This window comes from Neomonachus schauinslandi, chromosome 9 (genome assembly GCF_002201575.2).
Source record: "Neomonachus schauinslandi chromosome 9, ASM220157v2, whole genome shotgun sequence".
Classification (NCBI taxonomy): Eukaryota; Metazoa; Chordata; class Mammalia; order Carnivora; family Phocidae; genus Neomonachus; species Neomonachus schauinslandi.
The window spans coordinates 33,586,770-33,612,474 of NC_058411.1; the positions used below are offsets into that span (position 1 = coordinate 33,586,770).

Consider the following 25,705-nt stretch of genomic DNA (forward strand, 5'->3'; position numbering starts at 1 on the left):
AGTATTATGCTAAGCAAAATAAGTCAATCAGAGAAAGACAATTATCATATGATTTCAGTGATATGTGGAATTTAAGAAACAAGGCAGAGGATCATAGGGAAAGAGAGGAAAAATTGAAACAAGACAAAACCAGAGACTCTTAAATCTTAGGAAACAAACTGAGGATTGCTGGAGGGGCAGGGGTGGAGGGATGGGGTAACTCAGAGATGGATATGGGCAAAGGTAGGTGTTGTAATGAGCAATGGGTATTATATAAGACTGATTAATCATAGACCTACATCCCTGAAACAAATAATACATTATATGTTAATAAAAAAAAGTAAATAAATAAATACAATTACTACTATACTACCAATATCTAATTGAGATACTTTGTGCAGGCAAGCAAAATGTTCCATTTTTAAAAAATAACAATTTTTGACAATGTATATATTCTTTTTTAAATTAACAACTGAAAATCAGTACAGTAGACCTCTCTTAGTTTAACCACTCTTTTTTTCTGAGACTACCTTCTCTCTCATTTAATTAGAGTATCCTACCATTCTGGCCACAGGTATTCGTTCCATGACTGATCAACCAAGACAGACTGCCACAGTGATTGGTTGATGTCACATGACCAAATTAACCAGATTATCAGAGCCAGAACTCTTTCTTGGGATTTTACATTTCAGAACTGGAAGTGAAAAGAGATCATGGAGCTAGAGGAAAGTAAATTGGAGTAAGTTAGCAGCCATCTTCCTGGTTTCATGGGAAAGTCTGATTGCCATAAGTGAGACTAAAGAAAGACCAAAAGAGATGATGGCAAAGGGTGACAAACTCAGTTGCACAAACACCTTAAATCTCTTCTTTGGGGTTTCCGTACCTGACCTGGTTTTTAAGCCTTCCTGATTCCATGAGAAGTACGTAGTTACATAAGCCTATCAAGTCCAATTTTGCTTTTTAAGTTAGTTTGACTTAGGTTTCTATACAATGAAAATAAGAGAATCCACTAAATAAAATGATACATTATTTATTTCATTTAAAAACTCTAATATTGGGGGCATCTAGGTGGCTCACTCAGTTAAGTGTCCAACTCTTGATTTCAGCTCAGGTCATGATATGGAGACCTACATCAGGCTCCACGCTCAGTGTGGAGTCTGCTTGAAATTCTCTCTCTCCCTCTCCCTCTGGCCCCTCCTCTTGCTCACTCTCTCACTCTAAAAATAAATGAATAAATAAATGAAATCTTAAAAAAAAATTCTAATACTGTATTGGTCATCTATATGCGTCAGGTGGACAACTCAGATATTGTCCATCTTCAATCATATGGTACTTGACTACAAGAATAATGTCTGTTAAACATAATTCTGAAGAACTTAATATAAGCATCTAGTAGTGCTTTTTGATTAATAAATTATAAAATGAATGAACCCACAAAAAAAATTAAACATACATTCTCAGGAATATATGGAATGATAGAAATTAGGGAAAGTCTTCTAAAAGCAGAGTAAAAATCCAAAGTCTTTGGATTTGCACTTCTGACATAGAACATAGTACTATAATATTGTACTACAAGCCTAGATTAAGCTGTGTTGTCCCAATATATAATTTACAGACTAATAAATATATAATCCAAAAAAGAACCTGATTAAAAATGATAATAACTTACATTTGGAGATAAAATTACAAAGATAATTTTGGTAGCTGTCTTAGATCCAGCAGAACTATTGTAAGCATAGCAAAATGAATGATCAATAATTGTTAAACAGCTGCCATTAAAAAAGGCATTTTCACACCAAATGAATTTATCTTCAGAGAAACAAAGAATAACAATATAAAAATCCTTGTATTTTGTTTAATAAACATTAAACGTCTCAGAGATACTCTAAAACTGAAATTTAATAAATAGACCATAAAAAATAGTAACTAAATTCTAATCTACCTGAACATGCAGTATGAGAATGTATAGCTCTATGGAAAATAACCACTTCAAAATCCACTGTTTATCCTCTGCTGACTGGCATTTTTAAGAAATTCAATTCACCATAGCAACCTGTCTTAACACCAGCAGATAAGTACAGGCTATATTTAGATATGATTGCTTTCCAGACGGCAATCCTGTCTTTCCTTTACATTTAATGTCATGATCCAGAGGACCAAAATATCACTCAATCTGATTGTAGTGTGAAGTCAAGTATATTCAGGGGGACACGGCTATGTTTCAGAACCATGAAAAGAAGTTTCCACCAAAAATGGTAAGATTTGTAAAGAAGTACATTAAGGTAAGTAAAATTTTCATGTCTAAGGAATTTACAATCAGATACAACTATTCTGTTCGATTTTATCTATGAAATGCTGTTATTAAGCACTAATCATCTATAATATCAAAATACATTTCAACTAGCACACTGTTATTATTTTTTAATTACTATGCTGCATTTCCAATGTGGCATTATCTAACTAAAAAAGTAATTTTTTTTTACACAAAAGCAATTCTTCACTGATGAGGTATAACAAGAACTGTAGTAATACAAGGCAAGTAATAGAATACAGTATAAGGGAAATGAATTGATTAAAATGCTATTGTTACAAAATTACTATGGACATGATTCATAATCTCCTTAATGATAATGAAAGGAAATAAGTAACAGTTTTTATACAGTTTACTGCACAATATGCCAAAGTTCTTAACAGACATTTTTCTTTATTCTCTAGATGAGTTGCACTGAAGTCATTAAAAAGACAAAATGTAAAGAAGTAAGTGAAGTTCAATTAAAAATACCAAGAACATATCACATCACACCCATTAGAATGGCATATCAACAACAACAAAAACCACAAACAAACAGAAAATAATGAGTGTTGGTGAGGAAGTCAAGAAATTGGAACCCTTTTGCACTGTTGGTGGGAATATAAAATGGTGCAGTCACTATGGAAAAAAAAGTATGGCATTTCTTCAAAAATTAAAGTTGATTTACCATATGATACAGCAATTCTGCTCCTGTGTATACAACCAAAAGAATTGAAAGCAGGGTCTCAAAGAGGTATTTGCACATCCATGTTCAATAGCAGTATTATTCACAATAGACAAAGGTTAGAAGCAATCCTGTGTCCACTGATGGATGAATAAACAAAATATGGTGTAAATATATCGATTAATGGAACATATAATGAAATAATGGAATATAATTGAGCTTTAAAAAGGAAATTCTTACACATGCTACAACATGGGAGAATTCCCTTGGGACTATTATGCTAAGTGAAATAAACTAGTCACAAAAAGACAAATACTGCATGATTCTATTTACATGAGATTTCTACAAAAGTCAAAATCATAGAAACATAAAGTACAATAGTAGTTGCCAAAGGCTGGAGGAGGGATGGGGAGTTATTGTTTAACAAGTATAGCATTGCAGTTCCGTTAAGATGAAAAATTTCTAGGGACTGATTGCATAATAGTGCATATATACTTAACATTACTGAACTGTACACTTAAAACTGGTTGAGATGGTAAATTTTATGTTATTTTTATTTTATGACAATTAAAAGAAATACAAGAATACTGATAAGAAAAAAGTATTTCTTGGGGCGCCTGGGTGGCTCAGTTGGTTAAGCGACTGCCTTCGGCTCAGGTCATGATCCTGGAGTCCCTGGATCGAGTCCCGCATCGGGCTCCCTGCTCAGCAGGGAGTCTGCTTCTCCCTCTGACCCTCCTCCCTCTCATGCTCTCTGTCTCTCATTCTCTCTGTCTCAAATAAATAAATAAAATCTTTAAAAAAGAAAAAAAAAGAAAAAAGTATTTCTTCATCCATAACATAATTTATTCAGGATTCAGAATTAAGATCTATTTCATTGAATCATACTTTTTTACAAATCACAAGAGGTTATAAATTGGTAGTATCTGTTCAAAATCTATATATCACTGAAACAATTGAAAAAATGCTGAGTACCATAAAGGGAAAAAAAAGAAGACTGACATATTTGTCATGCTGCACAAAATTCTCAAAGAATATAAACTTTCCCTGTTTGACTATAAAGAAAATTACTAGTACCCTGCATTATAAATTATATTTCTAGTGTCAAGAGATACCCAATTCTGCTATGAATTAAACTACTCTTCCTATAACTCACTTACATAACACATATCTAGGATGGTCCTAAACTTTAAGGGCTTCTGCAAATTAAACAAGACATACCCACCTATACCACACACATCATCGGCATCAACACAATGAATAGTACAAACAGGTGTTCAATTATGTTAGCCCTTTTCATTCTTATTTTTCCTCTTTTGATTCTTAAACAGCTTCAATAATTTCTATAAATGTTTCTGAGTTCAAATAATTATTTGTGTTAAATAGTCTATAAGTAAGCAATAGGAAATCTAAAGTATAAATATGGTAATATGTTTTATCTTTCATCTTCAGCACACAATCAATGGGGATTTAAAAGTATTTTTGAGAATTACCTCTATAAAGAACACAACTAAATATAACTTAACGTTATATACAGTATATAATTTGCATGTAATAAGTCATCTCTTTAGCATAAATAACAAGCAGCAGCATAAATGATTTTTTATAACTTAAATATCATGCATCCCTCAACTTAAAGAGAAAAAAATTAATTATATCATGCTAAGAATAACTTCCTTTATGTATGAAAAGTATCTATCACATTGGATGTGTTTCTAATACAGTGAAACATCAAGTTAAATTTGACAATGCTTTTCAATGTGCCATTGAGAAACCACAGTAAAACAAGAGGTCTTACAACACAACAGAACAAATTATACATATAGCAGAGGAAATCAATCTTAAAATACTTAAAATCATAAACATAAGATGAGCTTTTAAAACAGATAAAATTGTTCATTTTGAAATTTAATATGCATGCAAATTACTAATTCAAACAAATCCTCAGACACATTCATCAGCAAGAAATGAAGGTCAAGATCCTCTATTTGGTCTTACACTTAACACCTGCAGGATTGTGATAGAAAAAATTATTCCCAGAATAACTACCAAAGAAGAGAGCTTCTCAAGTATCCCCTTTACCTCAATCTTCCCACAAGTCACATTCTGCTCTCATTATTGAAACAGCTCAAAAGCAGTAAGGCCAGAACGTCTTTCTTAGGGATTCACAACTTTCTCATCTTTTTCTCTCATGGCATCCCTCCATCATGTTCTTATAACATAGATCACTCAGTTCATTCAAGCCCAATTAGTTCTACCATACAATGGAAGCAAAATCTTGGCGAGTGTAGTTTACACAGACTAGATAAATGACAGAAGGCCTATCACATTACTCCATTAGCTCGACACAGATTTAAAAGTATCACTTTTTGTTCTGCTTTTTCATTCTCCTCTGAGGCAATAAACCCTTAAAACTTCATTCATTCATTTATAGACACACACTCATACAGACACACATACCACATTTGATTTGGTTTTATTTTTCTACTTTTCCCACAGAAATTCCATACATGCTCATTTATCCAACTATGACATACTATAAACTGCTCCAAGTGTCAATATTGACCAGATAGCCTGAGTTCTCTTCACTTCTTTTTTCCTTCCCTCTTTATCCTCTTCCTTTTGAATAGCCTTAGTGATTGTAATACTTAGTTTTTCTTTACACATCAATTCCTTTCAGCATTAGCAGCTCAGGAATCTGGAGTATTTACCAAATGCCAGTGATTTTTTTAAGCAGGAGATTTTTTTACTATAAAGACATTATTTCTCACATATTTTCAACTCAATGTTGCAACATAAACAATTCAACGCCATATAGAACCATGTAGTATACATGAATCAATGAACAAATAGTAAAGATTTTTGTCAGGAGTTTGGGACAGAAGAGAGGTAAATGTCTTTAAGAAAAAAATCTGTACCCATGAGGTATGTACTAAGTGAATATTGTTATAGAATAATAACTCAGAATAAAATATTTCCCATCATAACAACTGAAAAAAATACATTAATTTCTACACTAGGCATTTCCTTCCTTTAAGAATTTTGCTAAGGAAGAAATATATTGCTAAAATATGAATTAAAGTCATTAATAGTACATTTTGACTATTAATTAAAAAAAAGTTCTTTCCAAGTGGCAAAGGCAAAATGAATTCTCACTAAATTCTTACATTCAAGACTAATGTCAAGAAACTAATGCCAAGTTAAGAGAATGATGCTAAGGCAAGATATCTGCTATTTCAAAACAGAGACAGAATTATTTTCTCCAACCCATGCCGTAGTGATCTCAGATAAATTTCTCTTAGAATACTAAGATTAAATTTAAAATTTAGTACGAGGTTGCATGATGATTATTCTACATTCTTGGAAGAAGTACCAAATTCTCTGAAAACACTATAACTCATTGTTATCATCAATTATTTAAGTATAATTCTCCATAGCTTTTATATCATTAATGTCTAGATGAGCACATTCTTTCCACAAAGACTACGCAATACAGATAAATAATACTATTGTGACCAAAAATATACCTTCAAATAATACAATGGAATAATTTGTTATTCATTCAGATGGATGAAATCTTTCAAAAACAATTAAAAAGTTTCCTCCTATATCTATAAGGAAAACAGAATTCTTCATGCAAATAAATGTTATTTGACATTAATTTACTGGGAATATTTACATCAAAATAAAGAATAGTTATATTCTTGATTAAATATTTATAGGACTGAAAGGACAACTGTCAATTTTCAGTAGCATAAAGATCATGGAGAAAGAATACTGACATTCCTTTTGAGTGAGAAAAAGAGAAACAGATTAATAAAAAAAAATTGAGAATTGAGTTTAGAAGCTCATTTCTAAATTCATTACATTATAAACTTTAAGATTCAGTCATTTTCAAGATTCTGTATATTGTGACTATATTTTTTTTAAATGACTGGGAAATCATTAAAGAATCAATATCCTCCAGATTTGACACATGCTTGTGCTTTATTCCTCACAAAACACTCAATTACTAGTAAAATTTGTGGGAGTGTACATTATATATGATATGAAAGACTGATTTCTGGGCGCCTGGGTGGCTCAGTTGGTTAAGCGACTGCCTTCGGCTCAGGTCATGATCCTGGAGTCCTGGGATCGAGTCCCACATCAGGCTCCCTGCTCAGCAGGGAGTCTGCTTCTCCCTCTGACCCTCCTCCCTCTCATGCTCTCTGTCTCTCATTCTCTCTCTCGCAAATAAATAAAATCTTAAAAAAAAAAATTAAAAAAAAGAAAGACTGATTTCCTGTTCTGTTTTACTGAACGCATTACATACATCATTAAAGAAAGCACCTGCCAGCACTCCATTTTCTTTTCTCTGCTGCATAAGGCTTAACTAGTCTTGATTTTTTTTTTTAATAAAGGTGATCTTACCAGGAGGTATGTTCATATAGAAGATAGGATGCATAATTTACAGTAAATATAAAATTGTAAAAAATTAATTCATAAAATGAAAATAGAAAGTGACATTAGTAAGAACATTAAAAATTGAAACCTATAAAACTCTTCAAAAATTCTTCCTTCAATGGCTTTCTAACATAAAATATTAAATATATTCTAAATATTCAAGTATATTATAAATACTTTATATTTATAATTGTACTTATAAGTATTACAAATTATCCAAAAAAAAAGTTTGAAATTGATGCGAGCAAATTTAATTGCACCTTTCCCAGCAAATGAATTACTCATCTTCCCTACCCAGTATCTACTGCCACATTGGCAAGATATCATCAACCATTAATAAAGACTCTTTGAAAGTTGATCATTAATCACAATGCTATCTCTTCTTCTAATATCTCTTATATTTCTAAAAAGAAACTATTCTATACCTTCACTTCTATTGAAACTGTTGGATGTCCTTCACTATATGCAACACAAATTGTTAGAAAAGAAAAACTTAATCAACATTAAATTAGTTCTCATTTACAACTCTTTTGAAAAAGTCACACTAACTATAAAATTTTAAATTATGCTTAGTACTGAAAACCAAATACTCACAAAGAAGGATCTTGTACGAGATCTTTGAGATTTATCCCACTGCGATCTTCTGCAAGATTCCTGAAGCAACTATCACTCACTAAACAGGAAAGGGGGAGAGAAAAAGAAAATTAATTTTTGCTTACATTTTATTTCAATTACTACTGACAAAATGGAATTTTTAATTGGCTGGCTCTATGGATAGGATTTTTTCAAAGATCAACGGTAATCAATTTCTGGGCCTAATAGATTTAGCAACAAATATTAATATTCAATAACAAGCCAATAATCTAAACATACAAACTTTATATAAATCCAACATATAAAAGACTAAACACATGGGTTTAAATTTTGTTCTTACTTTTATAAGACTATGTTACCAGCACATAGTGGCAAGTCACTGCTTCAACAACTAGAAAAAAAAAGATTAGCTGTCCCCTCAAATCATATTTTTAAAGATATAAGACAGCAATGTGAGCTAATAAGAATAAACTAGGAAAAAAGCTAAGCCTCCTATTGTTTTCATTTCCAGAAGAATTTGCCACTTACGAGCTAAGAGCCAGAAAGAGGGACACTACTAGAGAAAAGAAAAACCAGCATAGTTCTTGATGGTTCACAGGCTGGCATGACAGAATGAAATCCTATGGAACCCTAAGAAATCCTATGAAAACCATTTTCTGCTGGAAGATTTGCTGAGGGTTGGACAGCACAAGAGGATTTGGAATGAGGAGGAAAAAATGGGCCAGAGGGCAAATAATGTTTTCTATAGTGCTATGGTGATTAGGAGTCAAAGTCACACTACAGTAAGTGGAGCCTACCACTTTCAGTGTAGAATTTCAGCAGATCTCCCCTAAGAAAAACATTTGCTCTCAACCAAAAGCAAGGGGGGCAGGAGGGGTTAGTAAAAGGGGGCAGAACTCAAGAGATATAGTAAAACTTCTCACAATTCCACAACACATAAGAACAAAGTCACATCAGAATATCTACAACACAAGTTTTACCCATAAAGACATTTAAGACCAGAGGTAGACTAAGTATATCTGAAGTTTTCACTCTACCCAGCTCAGTTTGAAGCTGAGTTAAAGTGGTTGGCACTTAACACTTAATAACATTTATATCAATTACTTTGATCCTATAATAAACAATATTGGTATATAACAAAAATTACAAAGTATGCAAAAGGACCCAAAATGTGACCAATAACCAAGAGAAAAAATTATATATTTTATATATATGTATATTATGTACACACACATACACAGATAGCTAGATAGCTATCTATCTATAGCTAGCTAGCTAGCTAGATAGGTAGATAGATACTGACCCACAGATGATACAGAATCAGAGGACAAGGACTTTAAGAAAACTTAAACTTTCAAAAAAATTTATTTAACATAAGTTGAAGGTACAGAAAAATGTTCACAGTGGATGAAAGAAGGAAAATTTCAGCAAAGAATTAAAATCAATAAAAAAGAATTAAACAGTAATTTTAGAATTGAGAAACACAGTATCTGAAATTAGGAAATCAGTGGATGAGTTTTATAGCTGACTCAACACAGAAAAACAGGACTTGTGAACTTGAAGTGATCAGCAAAAAATATCCAAACTGAAGGAAAGAGGAAAAACACATACGTGAAAAGAACAGAGCAAAAGAAACATGGGAATCAAACAGCTCAATATAACTGTAGTTGAGGAGAGAGAGAATGGGGCAAACGCAGTATTTTCAAACAGCTGAGATTATTCCAAAACTGATTCAATACACTAATTCACTGACTTAACCAACCCACACTGGAAAAAGTAAAATAAAATGACATGAGCAGCCAAACTGTTGAAAATAAAAGATAAGAAAATCTTAAAAATAACCAGGAAGAGAAAAAGGACACCTCATCTTCAAAGGAAAAACAGTAAAACTTATAGCTGAGTATTTAACATAAACTATGGAATCCGGAAGACAATGGAAAGCTTTGATTAATATGCTGAGGGAAAACTGGAAATCTAAAAGTCTAGACCTTGATAAAATATCCATCCAAAATTAAAGGCAAAATAAAACTTTACTTATATAGTATTTTTGTATTTATTAGCATAAATATTAAATGATGGATTATTTTCTATTTCAATTCAACAATTTTATTCTATGTATCTTAAAGAGTCATTTCTAACCTACATATGGAGCAAGAAGACTATGACATTCACCTTATTCCTTTCAAAGATCCATTACCTAATATTTTATTTGGATTTTATATTCCCTTTCTTTATAGAGTCCCTCAAAATTATAAATCTGAATGTCTCTCTGAAATAAATGAAAATACATATAAACAATGATGCTACAAAAACATCTGAAATTGAAAAAAGTTTGGATTCTTTCTTATTAATTCCCAAAAGATATTTCCCACTTTTAATTTTTTTGCAATGAGTGTAATAATTTTGATTAATACATAATTTTATCCCATATTTAGCAGACAGTCAAATCAACCTGTTGATTTAAGACAAATTTCCTGCTTTTCATAATTTTAATATAAATGCTCATTTACACCACTTCCTGAGTAGGGTCAAAAGGAAAAAAATAAAATGTTGGCACACTTTAAGGAAAGTTGGTTTCCTGCTGAACTAAAATTGAAGCTATAATATATCATAAAATTTGTTCTCAAGTTTCTTGCCCAATTTGGCAAATATGAGAGCTTAGTTATAAACCTCAGGAGCCTGGAAGTTTTGCAGGCTTAATTAAAATGGAATAAACCTTTGCTCCTTTAAAGGCTTGCTAGTCAGCTGTGAAATGAGTTTTGCTAAAGAAGGCACTTTTCTAAAATTCATGTTCCATCCAAAGTTTAAGTTAAAAACAAAGCAAGAAATCAAAAACAGACACAACAGAAATTCTAAAATTTTAGCTGCCTAACAATATATATTATAGTTAAAGCTTTTTTTCCACCAACACAATAAATTTTCTTATTGAATTATAAGTAAGAATATGGCACTTTTTAAGAAGCAAGGGAATATAATAATTTTTGTATGTAAAAACATTAAAATCAATCAGTTTGGGTCACCGTATTTTACTGTTTTTTACCCCCCCAGTATATGATGACTACAGGAACTACTATGCTCTTCACTGCACTGACTAATAAAAAGTCATCAACACGTCATCACAAAAATCAGATAAAATGGGAAAAATTACAATAGAAATAGTCAAACTTTTTATGGTATTAACATGAAAATTATAAACTTTACTTCAGCCTGTTTTATACTGATATAATAATTAACTCGAAGGACACAGAGAAAAATTAGAAATATTAGTAAACTGAACTCTTTACCAGAGTTCCTATCCAATCATATGCATTTTTTCCTTAAATGTTCATTGTTTGGATCTATAATCAAGATAATAATTGAAATTCATTATATATTAAGCATTTCATATTTATTATCTCACTTAATCTTCTTTATCATCCAATGATAAGCCTATCTGTGTCACCATTTTACAAATGAAGATTCTAAAGCATGGGAAGATTAAGCATCTTGCTATGGATCATATAGCTAATAAATAGCAATACTGGGAAAATCTAGATGCTATAACTCGAGAGGTTGTACTCTTAATCACTATACTATATGGACCATAGTTCTCAACAATCACTCATATATTCTGAATTCTCTTACATTTCCATAACTTCAAAACACATAAAAGTTATACAATTAAAATTCATTACGAGACAGTAAATTCCAACTCAAAGCAGTACTAAAGAATTACAGTTTTTAAAGTGGAATGAAACATTATGGATCTTCTAGTTAAGTGGTTAGTTAACTGTGCTTCATTTTTCATGGATTCTATGAAGGTGTCTCAGAGTAATGACATTCCTTTTCCCCTTTCAGCTAAAGAGCTCTGTTTTTATTTGCTTATGTATTAAGTTGCTTTAAAATTATATTTGCAAAAATTTTACTAAAAAATTTTTTTTACAGATTTTATTTATTTCTTTGACAGAGACATAGAGAGAGAGCACAGATAGGCAGGGTGGCAGGCAGAGGGCGAGGGCGAGGGAGAGGGAGAAGCAGGCTCTCCGCTGAGCGGGAAGCCTGACGTGGGGCTCGATCCCAGGACCCTGGGATAATGATCCTAGCCAAAGGCAGACGCTTAACCCACTAAGCCACCCAGGTGCCCCTAAAAAAATTTTTATAGAAGCTGAAACACACATACATACACAGACCTCAAAACAGTATTAATTCCACTCATTATTTTATAGATGAGAATCACATTTTGCCTACGGTCAGTAAAAGTCAGCAAACGCAGTATATACTTAGAAATATTTGTAAAATGGATCCATAACAGGGTTCTTAGCTAATCATAAACACCTTTTTTTGGTATATATTCATCTTTTTTTCTGGTATACAATCAAAGTAATAGCTGACATTCATTATGTGCTAAGCACTTTATGTTCATTTTCCCACTTACAAGCATTATGTATAATCAATATGATCTTTGATAAAATCTTTATACTGTATATTCTAAGTCCTACTATTATGGATTATTCAACCTGATTATTAGCAACTATACTATGAAAGACCTAGCCATCTCTTTATTTTAGGATGACATTTATATTCTATCTTTTTCGGGTCAGGAAGGATTTTCCTGTAACAAAAGAATTGCTATCCTCAAAAATTCATGTTTAAAATATACTATGGTAGGAATTCAGTATTTAACTTATTGTATTATCCATGTTTATGAACACAAAAATAAGGCACCATTTGAAAATTGCCAGGATAACAGTAAAAACAGATCCAATTGAAAACTCATTTATTCGGTAGTTTCAAAATACCCAGTGAAATAAAATCCCAAAGAAATGGTCCTGTGAAAACAACTGATAATTAAAATGAAATGTAACTTTATACAATCTAGAGATTCCAATTAATTTATTCAAAGTTAGACCAAATAAAGTAATAGTTTACAATCACAGAAAAAGATAAAAATACTGATGTGTGTTTCAAAAAATACATATTTGAGTATCAAAAATTTAAGACCTAGTTGTTAGAAACATTATATATTTTTCTTAAGTGTCCCCATCTATGATCAGTGTGAAAGTTAAATGTTTAACGGAAAAATGTCAATATGCCATGATTTTAAAATATCACCCAAAAAATTGAGCATGTTGTTTTATTCTAAACATATATAATTTAATTAATAGCTAACATAAGAAAAATTAGACTGATTCCATAATTCTTAGTCACACTTTTCAACATAAATCTCTATATTTTCTTTTTTGTTATTTAGATAAAATTCACATAACACAAAATTCAGCATCTTATTATTTTTTAAATTTTTTATATTTATCGAAATTAACCATTTTAAAGTGTACAGTTCAGTAACATTTAGTACATTCACAATGTTGTGAGATCACTACCTTTATTTCCAAGACATTTTCAACATTCCAAGAGAAAACCTGCTACCCATTAAGCAGCAAGTCACCATTCCTCCCTTCCCCTAAGCCCTGGCAACCACCAATCTGCTTTCTATCTCTGTGGATTACTTATTCTAGATATTTCATACAAATGCAAACATACAACATGTAGTTTTTTGTGTCTGAATTCTTTCACTTAGCATAATATTTTCAAGACTCATCCATGTTGTAACAAATATCAGTACTTCATTCCTTGTATGGCTGAATAATATTCCATTGTACATAGGTCTGACTTTTGTCTATCCATTCATCCTTTGTTGGCCATTTGGGCTGTTTCCACCTTTTGACTATTGTGAATAGTGCTGAACGAGCATGTGTGTACAAGTATTTGTTTGAGTACCTGTTTTCAATTCCTTGGGGCATATACAAAGAAATAGAATTGCTGGATCATATGGAAATTCCATGTTTAGATTTTTTGAGGAACTAAAAAATTGTTTTCCAAAGCAGTTACACGATTTAACATATCACCAGCAATGTAAGAAGGCTCCATTTCCCAACATCCACAGTCGTCGTTTTTTTAACTTAGTCGTAACAGTGGGGTGTGAAGTATCATCTCATTGTGGTTTTGATTACATTTTCCTAATGACAAATGGTGTTGAGCATCTTTCCATATGCTGTTGGCCATTTGTATATCTTCTTTGAAGAAATTTCTATTCAATTCCTTTGCACACTTTTTACTTGGGTTGTTGACATTCCTGTTGTTGAGTTGTAAGACATATTTACATATTCTGGATACTAGACCTTATCAGACATATGATTTGCACATATTTTATCCCATTCTGTGAGTTGTTATTGTGTCCTCTTGATAGTATCCTTCAATGTACAAAAGTTTTTAATTTTGATAAATTTTAATTTGTCTATTCTTTCTTTTGGTGTCACATCTAAGAAACCATTACCAAATCCAAGGTCATGAGAAATTTCCCCTACGGATTCTGGTATGAATTTTATAGTTTTAACTCCTTAGGTCTTTTATTCATTTTGAGCTAATACTGACATTAGCATGTGAGGTTAAAAGGCTGACTTCATTCTTTTACATGTGTTTATTAAGTTGTTACAGCACCATTTGTTGAAGAGGCAGTTTTTTCCCCACCGAATGATCTTGGCACTCTTCTGAAAAATCAATTACCTATACACATATGGGCTTATTTCTAGACTCAATTCTATTCCATATATAGAATAGATATATGTTTGCTCTTATACGACTATCACACCGTTTTGATTACTGTAGCTTTGTAGCAGGTTATTAAATGGGGAACTGTGAGTCGCCCAACTTTTTCTCTTTCAAGGTATTTTTGGCTACTCACCATTCCTTGCAATTCTATATGAATATTAGGATTCTGGTCCATATTTTACACCAAATTTTGGTCCCCATTTTAAGCAGATTCACTTTATTTTATTTTTTTAAAGGCTTTATTTATTTGTCAGAAAGAGAGAGCAGCAGGCAGAGGGAGAAGCAGGCTCCCCACGTGAGCAAGAAGCCCAATGTGGGACTCGATCCCAGGACCCTGGGATCATGACCTGAGCCAAAGGCACATGTTTAACCGACTGGGCCACCCAGGCATCCCTAACCAGATTTATTTTAAAACACATTTTAGGATAACCAATTATCTATCCTCAGATACTACTTTATATTTTCCTCCACGCCTAATTCCTACAATTTTCTACCTACTAAAAGAAACTATTACTGAGCAAACTGAATGAGGTAAATGAACAACAAATGAAGGTAAACAGTAGTGTTTGAAATTTGATAATTTTCTTAACATATTCAACCCAAATTACAAGCCAAAACAATGCATTTTTGCAAAATGTATTATTTTCACACAATCATTTCACTATGATCAACGTTGCTTTAATTTTAAGTAATTTTAAGTAATTTCAAGCTGTTTTACGAACTTCGTATGAGTCAAAAAGTAAAACATACCCATTCTCACAAAAATTAAAACAAGAAGCAAAATCTCCTTTTCCAATACATTTACAACAGATATATGTTCTGAGTTCAAGCTACAGTTTTAAAATCATTTTTTGAATCTGATGCAAGTGCAAAGAAAATTTTGTATTTCAAAATCCATTTAACTCTGCAACTGAGAAGCTTCCACCTTATCTTTAATTGGAAGTGATTATTCTGCAATGTAATAGCATGCTAAAAAGAAAAAACAATCCTAACAGAATTCTAAAAACACATTCTAAATAATTAATATGCTCAATTAAAATCATACATTCATGAATTCATTCAGTATTACCAATAACTACCTGTGTGAAGAGACATTTGCAAAGATAAAATACTCATGCAAATCAACATGAACAGATGAACATTTGTAATAGATATTAATGACAGGAAATAGTACCTATAAACTCTAATTACCCCCATTCCTCTATTCAAATTGGTAAATATGTATGATAATATTGCACTCAGTTATTATTTTTATATATGGACGTCATAAATTTAAAAATTGTGGAAATCTGTTGTCTTTTTTATTATAGTAGTATATACATAATATCCTCAATTTTGCCTCTTGGCCTGCAAAACCTAGAATATTTACTATCTGGCCTTTTATAGAAAAAGTTTAGTGATCCCTGCTTTACAAGAAAGAATTACCATGCAAGTGGATGTTATAATTCCTGGAATGTGCATTTGTGTAACATATGCCCATGACTTTGCATAGAAGGTGCTGACTTATGCTTTTCTCTATTCCCTCATTTCTCTGGCCAAAGCCCATTTCAAAACTCAAATTATTGAGAAAACTTCGACAAAGCAGGAAAGAATATCCAATGGACAAAATAGTCTCTTCATTAAACGGTGTGGGAAAACTGGTCAGGTACATGTAAAAGGAAGAAAGTGGACTCTTTTCTTCCACCATACACAAAACTCAAAATGGATTAAAGACCTAAATGTAAGACCTGAAACCATAAAAATCCTAGAAGAAAGCACAGGGAGTAAGGTTTCTAACACTGGCCATAGGAACATTTTCCTAGATATTCCTGAGGCATGGGAAATAAAAGCAATAATAAACTATTGGGAATACATCAAAATAAAAAGCTCCTGCACAGAGAAGGAAATAATCAACAAAATTAAAATTCAACCTACTGAATGGGAGAGAATATTTTCAAATGAGACATCTAATAAGGGTTAGTATCCAAAATACAGAAAGAACTTATCAAACTGAACACCCACAATAGAAATAATTCAATTTCAAAATGAGCAGAAGATATGACAGATATTTCTTCAAAGAAGACATCCAGATGGCCAACAGACACATGAAAAGATGGTCAACATCACTCATCATCAGGGAAATGCAAATCAAAATTACAATGAGATGTCACCTCATTCCTGACACAATGGCTAAAATCAAAAACAAAAGAAACAACAAGTGTTGAGGATGTGGGGAAAAAAAAAAAAGGAACACTTTTGCACTGTTGGTGAGAATGCAAACTGGTACACCACTGTCGAAATCAGTATGGGGGTTCCTCAAAAAGTTGAAAATAGAACTACCCTATGATCCAGTAATCACGCTACTAGGTATTTACCCCAAAAATACAAAAACACTAATTCAAGGTTATACCTGCACCCCTATGTTTATAGCAGCATTATTTACAATACCCAAATTATGGAAGCAACCCAAGTGTCCATCAATAGATGAATGGATAAAGTAGATATGGGATACAAAGACACACACACATATACACACACGTACACACACACACACAGGAATATAATTCATCAATGAAAAACTGAAATCTTGCCATTTGCAACAAAATGGATGGAGTCAGAGAAAGACAAATATATTATTTCATTTATATGTTTAAGGAACAAAACAAATGAGCAAAGGCAAAAAGAGACAAATCAAGAAACAGACTGTTACAGAAAATAAGCTGATGGTACCAGAGGGGAGGTGGATGGGGGATGGGTGAAATAGATGATGGGGATTGAGAGTGCATCTATGATGAGCACTGGTTGATGTATGGAATTGCTGAATCATTATATTATACACCTGAAACTAATATAACACTGTATGTTAACTATATTTAAATAAAAATAAAAAAGAAGTACCAACCTGGAAAGAGACTGAGACGTTATTAGGATTTATTATAAGCCAATTATAAAACCCAGGAAAATGGAACCAGACAAATATCTTTTAGATTAATATCATTCTTATCATTCATTTCAGCTGTCTTTTCTATTTCTCATTTCTTCATAGGATTTTAAGTACCATTTTCTTCATTCATTGCTTGCTTCCAGGATATTTTTATGAAGGCTCTAAATATTCAGGAATTTCCAAAGAACAAGTTAAGAATTCCATATCAACTTTATCACGTACAGATAGAATACTACACAGAGATATAGAAGACAAATCATGAATTATTTCCTTCTTATCTTTCAACAAAGATAAACAGAGAAAGACTTTCAAACATGAAATAAGAAAACATTCACATGCCTTACTGAAACTGTTAAATTAGTATTTTAAATATGCAATTATAAAAATATTCATTTAAGAATTAATCACTTATTTTAGGATAATCACTAGCCTTTTCAAAAATTTGAAAAACTTGTAAAAACCTCAGAGTTCTTTATTTAGTGAATTTCAATTTTTATCATCTCCTTATCTGTCTTTTACTCACATAGTGTGGTTAAGAACAGACTCTAAGGTTAGATAAAGTGGATTTGATGTTAGTGCATCCATTTAATGTGTATCTTCAGCAAGGTAGTTAACCTCTCCTTTCCTTGAACATTTCATGTTTAAAATGAAGCTAATAATAGCACTTCTCTCAGAACTGTTGCATTAAATAAGTCAATACCCCTAAAGTAATTAGAATATTGTCTGACACAATATAAATGGATGCAGCTATTATTTCTATTACTATGATGAAACCAAAAGTGAAATATTTTTGATGGTTGGTGGCACAGTTAAAGGTTTATCTAATTATCAAAGCAATCAAAAAAGATATCAATGTAGGCAGAGAACAAAATTAGTCTTAGAAAGCATCATGAATATCTAAAAAATATACCACATCACTGAATTACACTGTAATTTAGATAGACAAATTTAAGAAGGATGGTACCCGCATTATACAAATTTATTTTCTTAAGAAACTTAATATGCACTTATAATTATTTCTTCCCAAACTCAGAAATTTAACCCAAGGTTTACTGAGAATTTTACAGAACTAAACACAAATCTAAGTGATTAAATACAGAAATCCAAATTTCAACAAAGTAACAGGCAACTTTAAAGATAAACTCTAATAAATATACAGGAAATAAAAAAAACTGATTAATTAAAAGAACCAATTTAAAATCCAGTAGAATTAGGCCATTGCTTATGAATAAAACTCAGCTGGTTATCATTGACTGTGCATGTATATACTTATGTCCTTGCTTGGCACAGGTACAAGGCTCATATAAAAGTATAAGTAATTAGTACCATTAAATGATAAAAATGAAAGAGGAAATAAACCACGTTTATTATATACATAGGAAAAGAAGGAAAAAAGTCAAAAGACTACTTCCTCTAATATAAACATAGGGTTTGGAAGTAGTGTGTATATCTTTACTTTTATAAAAAGGAAAACTCCCGGGGCGCCTGGGTGGCTCAGTTGGTTAAGCAACTGCCTTCGGCTCAGGTCATGATCCTGGAGTCCCAGGATCGAGTCCCGCATCGGGCTCCCTGCTCAGCAGGGAGTCTGCTTCTCCCTCTGACCCTCCCCCTCTCATGCTCTCTATCTCATTCTCTCTCTCAAATAAATAAAATCTTAAAAAAAAAAGGAAAACTCCCTTAATGCTTTCTTCCATTCACAACTCCACGAACAATAGTAAGAATTATTATCTGACTTCTAAAACTATACATTAGTTTTGCCTGAGTCTGAACGTTACAAAAATCATACCATAGGAATTCTTTTTATATCTGGTGTTTTTTGCTGAACATTATGCTTATGAGATTAACCTATGTTTTTCAATTTAATTTTATGTTGTTCACTCTCATTGTAGTATACTATTGCATGGTATAAAAATACAATGATTTGACTTCCTTACCCATCTGAATGCCTTTTATTTCTCTGACTGCTGAGGTTAGGATTTCTAGTACTATATTGAACAACAGTGGTGAGAGTGCACATCCCTGTCATGTTCCTGACATTAAAGGAAAAGCTCTCAGTTTTTCCTGGTTGACAATGATATTTGCCATGCCCTTTTCATATATGGCTTTTATGATTTTGAGGTACGTTCCCTCTATCCCTACACTGTGGACAGTTTTAATCAAGAAAGGATGCTTTATTTTGGCAAGTGATTTTTCTGCATCTACTGAAAAGATCATATGGTTCTTGTCCTTTCTTTTATTAATGTGATGTATCACACCAATTGCTTTGCAGATGTTGATCCAACTTTGGTCTGTAATTCTCCATTTTGGTGGGGTCTTCGTCTGGTTTTGGGATCAAGGTAATGCTGTCCTCATATAGAATGTGTTTAGAATTTTTCCTTCCATTTTGATTTTATAAAACAGCTTCAGAAAAATAGGTATTAATTCTTCTTTAAATGGTCGGTAGAATTCGGTTGGGAGGCCATCTACTCCTGGATGCTTGTTTGTTGGGAGATTTTTGATTACTGCTGCTTCAGTTTCCTTGCTGGTTATGGGTCTGTTCAGGTTTTTTATTTCTTCCTGTTACAGTTTCTGTATTTTATGTTTCTATGAATGCATCCATTTCTTTTAGATTGCCTAATTTGTTGGCAATTATTTGCTTACAATACGTTCTTATAATTGTTTGTATTTCTTCAGTGTTGGTTGTGATATCTCCTCTTTCATTCATGATTTTATTTGTGGGGGTCGTTTCTCTTTTCTTTTTGACAAGTCTGGCCAGAGGTTTATCGATCTTTCTGAGAAACAGCTCCTAGTTTCGTTGATCTGTTCTACTGCTCTATTGGTTTCTATTTAATTGGTTTTTTTACTCTAATCTTTATTCTCTTGAACTCAATCACAAGAGAAAATTTGGAAGGATTTAGGCTTTATTTCCTGTTCTTTCTCTAGCTCCTTTAGGTGTAAGGTAGGTTGTGTATTTGAGAGTATTCTTGTTTCTTGAGAAAAAACTTGTATTGCTATATATTTCCCTCTTAGGACCACCTTTGCTGCATCACAAAGGTTTTGAACAGTTATGTTTACATTTTCATTTGTTTCCATTAATTCTTTCAATTCTTCTTTAATTTCCTGGCTGACCCATTCATTCTTTAGTAGGATGTTCTTTAACCTCCATGTATTTGTGTTCCTTCCAAATTTTCTCTTGTGATTGAGTTCAAGTTTTATTTATTTTTAATTTAATTTTATTATGTTATGTTAGTCACCATACAGTACATCATTAGTTTTTGATGTAGTGTTCCATGATTCATTGTTTTCATATAACACCCAGTGCTCCATGCAGTACCTGCCCTCCATTATACCCATCACCGGGCTAACCTATCCCCCTCCCAACCCCGTCCCTTCTAAAACCCTCAGTTTGTTTCTCGGAGTCCATACTCTCTCATGGTTCATCTCCCCCTCCAATTCCCCCCTTCATTTTTCCCTTCCTTCTCCTAATGTCCTCCATGTTATTCCTTATGTTCCACAAATAAGTGAAACCATATGATAATTGACTTTCTCTGCTTGATATTTCACTTAGCATAATCTCCTCCAGTCCAATCCCTGTTGATGTAAAAGTTGGGTATTCATCCTTTCTGATGGCTGAGTAATATTCCATTGTATATATGGACCACATCTTCTTTATCCATTCATCTGTTGAAGGGCATCTCAGCTCTTTCCACAGTTTGGCTATTGCAGACATTGCTGCTATGAACATTGGGGTGCATATGGCCTTTCCTTTCACTACATCTGTGTCTTTGGGGTAAATACCCAGGAGTGCAATTGCTGGATCATAGGGTAGCTCTATTTTTAATTTTTTGAGGAAACTCTCCACACTGTTTTCCAAAGTGGCTGTACCAACATGCATTCCCACCAACAGTGTAAGAGTTCCCCTTTCTCCACAACCTCTCCAACATTTGTTGTTTCTTGCCTTGTCAATTTTTGCCATTCTAACTGGTGTAAGGTGGTATCTCAATGTGGTTTTGATTTGAATTTCCTTGATGGCTAATGACGATGAATATTTTTTCATGTGTCTGTTAGCCATTTGTTATATCTTCTTTGGAGAAGTGTCTGTTCATGTCTTCCGCCCATTTTATGACTTGATTATTTGTTTTCTGGGTGTTGAGTTTGAGAAGTTCTTTATACATCTTGGATATCAGCCCTTTGTCTGTAGTGTCATTTGCAAATATCTTCTCCCATTCTGTGGGTTGCCTCTTTGTTTTGTTGACTGTTTCTTTTGCTGTGCAGAAGCTTTTTATCTTGAGTAAGTCCTAAAAGTTCATTTTCTTTTGTTTCACTTGCCTTTGGAGATGTATCTTGAAAGAAGTTGCTGAGGTCAAGTTTTAAAGCACTGTGGTCTGAAAAAAATGCAGGCAATGATCCCAATCTTTTGGTACCAACTGAGACCTGATTTGTGACTCAGTATGTGATTCATTCTGGAGAATGTTCCATGTGAACTCAAGAAGAATGTGTATTCTGTGCTTTAGAATGGAATGCTCTGAATACATCTGTGAAGTTCATCTGTTCCAGTGTGTCATTCGAAGCCCTTGCTTTCCTTGTTGATCTTATGCTTAGATGATCTGTCCATTGCAGTGAGGGGGGGTGTTAAAGTCCCCTACTATTATTGTATTATTATCCATGGGTTTCTTTAATTTTGTTATTAATTGGTTTACATAATTGGCTGCTCTCAAGTTAGTGGCATAAATACAGTTGTTAAATATTGTTGGACAGATCTTTTAATTATGATATAGTGTCCTCCTTCATCTCTTATTAGTCTTTGGTTTAAAATCTAGTTTGTCTGATATAAGGATTGCTACCCTAGCGTTCTTTTGATGGTCATTAGCATGATAAATGGTTCTCCACTCTCTCACTTTCAATCTGGAGGTCTCTTTGGGTCTAAAATGAGAAGTCAAACTCTCACTGTTTGCAGATGACATGATACTCTACGTGGAAAACCTAAAAGACTCCACCCCAAAATTGCTAGAACTCATACGGAAATTCAGCAGTGTGGCAGGATATAAAATCAATGCATGGAAGTCTGTTGCATTTCTATACACCAACGAGATACAAGAAATTAAGGAATGAATCCCATTTACAATTACACCCAAAACCATAAGATACCTAGGAAAAAACCTAACCAAAGAGGTAAGGGATCTGTACTCTGAAAACTATAGAACACTCATGAAAGAAATTGAGGAAGACACAAAGAAATGGAAAAACATTCCATGCTCATGGATTGCAAGAACAAATATTGTTAAAGTATCTGTGTTACCCACAGCAATCTACACATTCAGTGTAACCCCTATCAAAATACCATCAACATTGTTGTAGGAACAAATAATCCTAAAATTTGTATGGAAACAGATAAAACCCTGAACAGCCAAAGGAATGTTGAAAAAGAAAACCAAAGCTGGTGGCATCACAATTATAGACGTCAAGCTCGATTGCAAAGCTGTAATCATTACAACATTATGGTCCTGGCACAAAAACAGACCCATAGCAATAGAATAGAGAACCCAAAATGGACCCTCAACTCTAATGGTCAACTAACTAATCTTTGACAAAGTAGGAAAGAATATCCAATGGAAAAAAGACAGTCTCTTCAACAAATGGTGTTGGAAAATTGGACAGCCACATACAGAAGAATGAAACTGGACCACTTTCTTACATCATGTACAAAAATAAATTCAAAATGGATGAAAAATCTAACTGGGACAGGAATCCATCAAAATCCTAGAGGAGAACACAGGCAGTAATCTCTTTGACCATGGCTGCAGCAACTTCTTGCTAGACATGTCTCCATAGGCAAGGGAAACAAAGCAAAAATGAACTATTGGGGCTTCATCAATATAAAAAATCTTTTCCATAGCAAAGGAAACAGTCAACAAAACCAAAAGACAATGTACAGAATGGGAGAAGATATTTGTAAATGACATAACAGATAAAGGGCTCATATCCAAAATCTATAAAGAACTTATCAAACTCAACACCCAAAAAACAGAATCCAGTTAAGAAATGGGCAGAAGACATGAACAGACATTTCTCCAAAGAAGACATACAAATGGCCAACAGACAGGAAAAAATGCACAACATCACTTGGCATCAGGGAAATACAAATTAAAACGACAATGAGATACCACATCACACCAGTTAGACTGGCTAAAATTAACAAGTTAGGAAACGACAGATGTTGGCTGGTTGCAGACAAAGGGGAGCCCTCTCACACTGCTGGTGGGAATGCAAGCTGGAGAGCCACTCTGGAAAATAGTTTTAAAGTCTACTTTGTGTGACATTAGTATGGCTTATCTCTTTCCATCCTTTTATGTCAACCTCCCTTGCTCTTCGTATTTAAGATGTGGTTCTTGAATGCAGCATAAAACTGTGTTTGGTTTTGTTTTACACAGTCTGACAAGGTTAGTGTTCAATTGTAATGTTAGTCTATTTATATTTGATGTAATTGCCAATATGATTAGGACAAAACAGAGGTAGAATGTGCTTTACCACAGATGCAACTGAAAAATGGAATATGCTCCTGAGGTAAACTAAGTTGCAGAATGGTGATGTCTATATTTTACTCTATTTTTCTGTTGTTATAAGCAAAGAATGCTAATTTGCTTCCTGCTACTCCATTCCACTCAGAAGCAAAGTCTCAACACTTAGCTTTTTACATCATCAAACATTACCTGAAAGCCTATATTAAATACAAAATGTCGCACAAAGTCAAACTTAGTCACTGAATAATCTTTGCCCTATACACAGGTTTTTAGCAGCACTGCTGACATTTTACAGTATAATATTAAGAGAGCGATACACTTTAAAAATTCTAAAGGACAAAAAAAATTTCTAAAGTAACTAAGTTTATATTAATTTTAATGTGACCTAGGCAAACACTGTAGATGCCTTCTAAAACAATTTCTTATCCAAAAAAGATTATCACACATATTAACTAGGACTAAGCAAAATAAGATCCATTCCACCTAGGCATTTTATCTTATCACTAATACATTATTCCAATCCATGTTATCCCTAATACCTCATTAAAACCCTATATTTAATCTTTTCTTCTAAAAGGCCATTACTTAACTGCCAACAGACTCTGAGTTACCCTTCTAGAGACAAATATATAAAATTGCCCCAATGGTAAACAGTGGTTTTAGGTAAAATCCAATCTTTTGATGTCATATGAAGCTTTTTATAATGTGCTCTCATTCTTCTTTTATAACATCATCTTGAGAAAATATATTTCTATATATAAACTAAAATAATAAGTTGATATGTATATAAGTATATATAGAGAGAGAATATATATTTCCAGTTATTCTTTTGCCTTTCCCTTCCATTTCCAAACTTCAATATATTCAAGGTCTACCTTAACCTTCAGTATGCCAGAAAAAATAATCATCACCTTTTATCAAGTAGGCCAAATAAGCAATGTAATTTTAAAAATATTTTAAGTCCTTTCATGAATAATTTACAGAAATAAAAATAAAGGGATAGTGATATTTTATTAGAATTTGGAATTTTATAATCTCCAATATCCTCCTCTAACTGCAACCAATTTCTCATCAACTCTCATATAGGACTTGAAATATTACTGTTTGGTAAATATTAATTCCAGATGTCAAATACATTCCAAATTCAATCTGACTTATTATTTCTGGTTCTTCTTACACTTGCATTGTCAAAAGGCAACACTTGAAGAATTATTTAAAAACTTAGATTGTTCATAGTTTTGTTGGAAGAGAAAATGACCATTCTAGCTAGGCTGAGAGCCAGCCCTATTGACCAGCAAGCCTATGACAGCTACAGCTGAGCCTCTTGTTAACACTGTGGGGAGCAAACCCAGTCTCAGTGGCTCATTTCAGGTAGCCAGTCTCAGTACTGGCCCAGCAAGCCTGAAGCTGCAGGTGGGCTAGTAAGCCAGTAGCATGAGGTACAGACCCAGTTATAGCAGTTCATTGTAGACAACCAGGCTGAGAACCAGGCCACCACCAGCATGCCCATAGGGCACCTGGGTGGCTCAGATGGTTAATCATCTGCCTTCGGCTCAGGTCATGATCCTGGGGTCCTGGGCTCAAGCCCCACATCAGGCTCCTGCCTCAGCAGGGAGCCTGCTTCTCCCCCTCCCTCTGCCTCTCCCCCTCCCTCTGCCTCTCCCCCTCCCTCTGCCTCTCCCCCTCCCTCTGCCTCTCCCCCT

The 25,705-nt window shown here is 33.2% G+C and overlaps 1 protein-coding gene across 8 annotated transcripts in view; it reads right to left on the reverse strand.

Annotated features, from left to right (window-relative positions):
* GPHN (gephyrin) overlaps positions 1–25,705 on the reverse strand; it is a 607,453-nt gene that overhangs the window by 470,790 nt on the left and 110,958 nt on the right. For all 8 annotated transcript variants that reach the window (XM_044918131.1, XM_044918125.1, XM_044918130.1 and 5 more), the window contains exon 2: positions 7,992–8,070. In XM_044918131.1, coding sequence (XP_044774066.1) covers positions 7,992–8,070 — 79 coding nt within the window. The remainder of the gene's footprint in view (positions 1–7,991; positions 8,071–25,705) is intronic.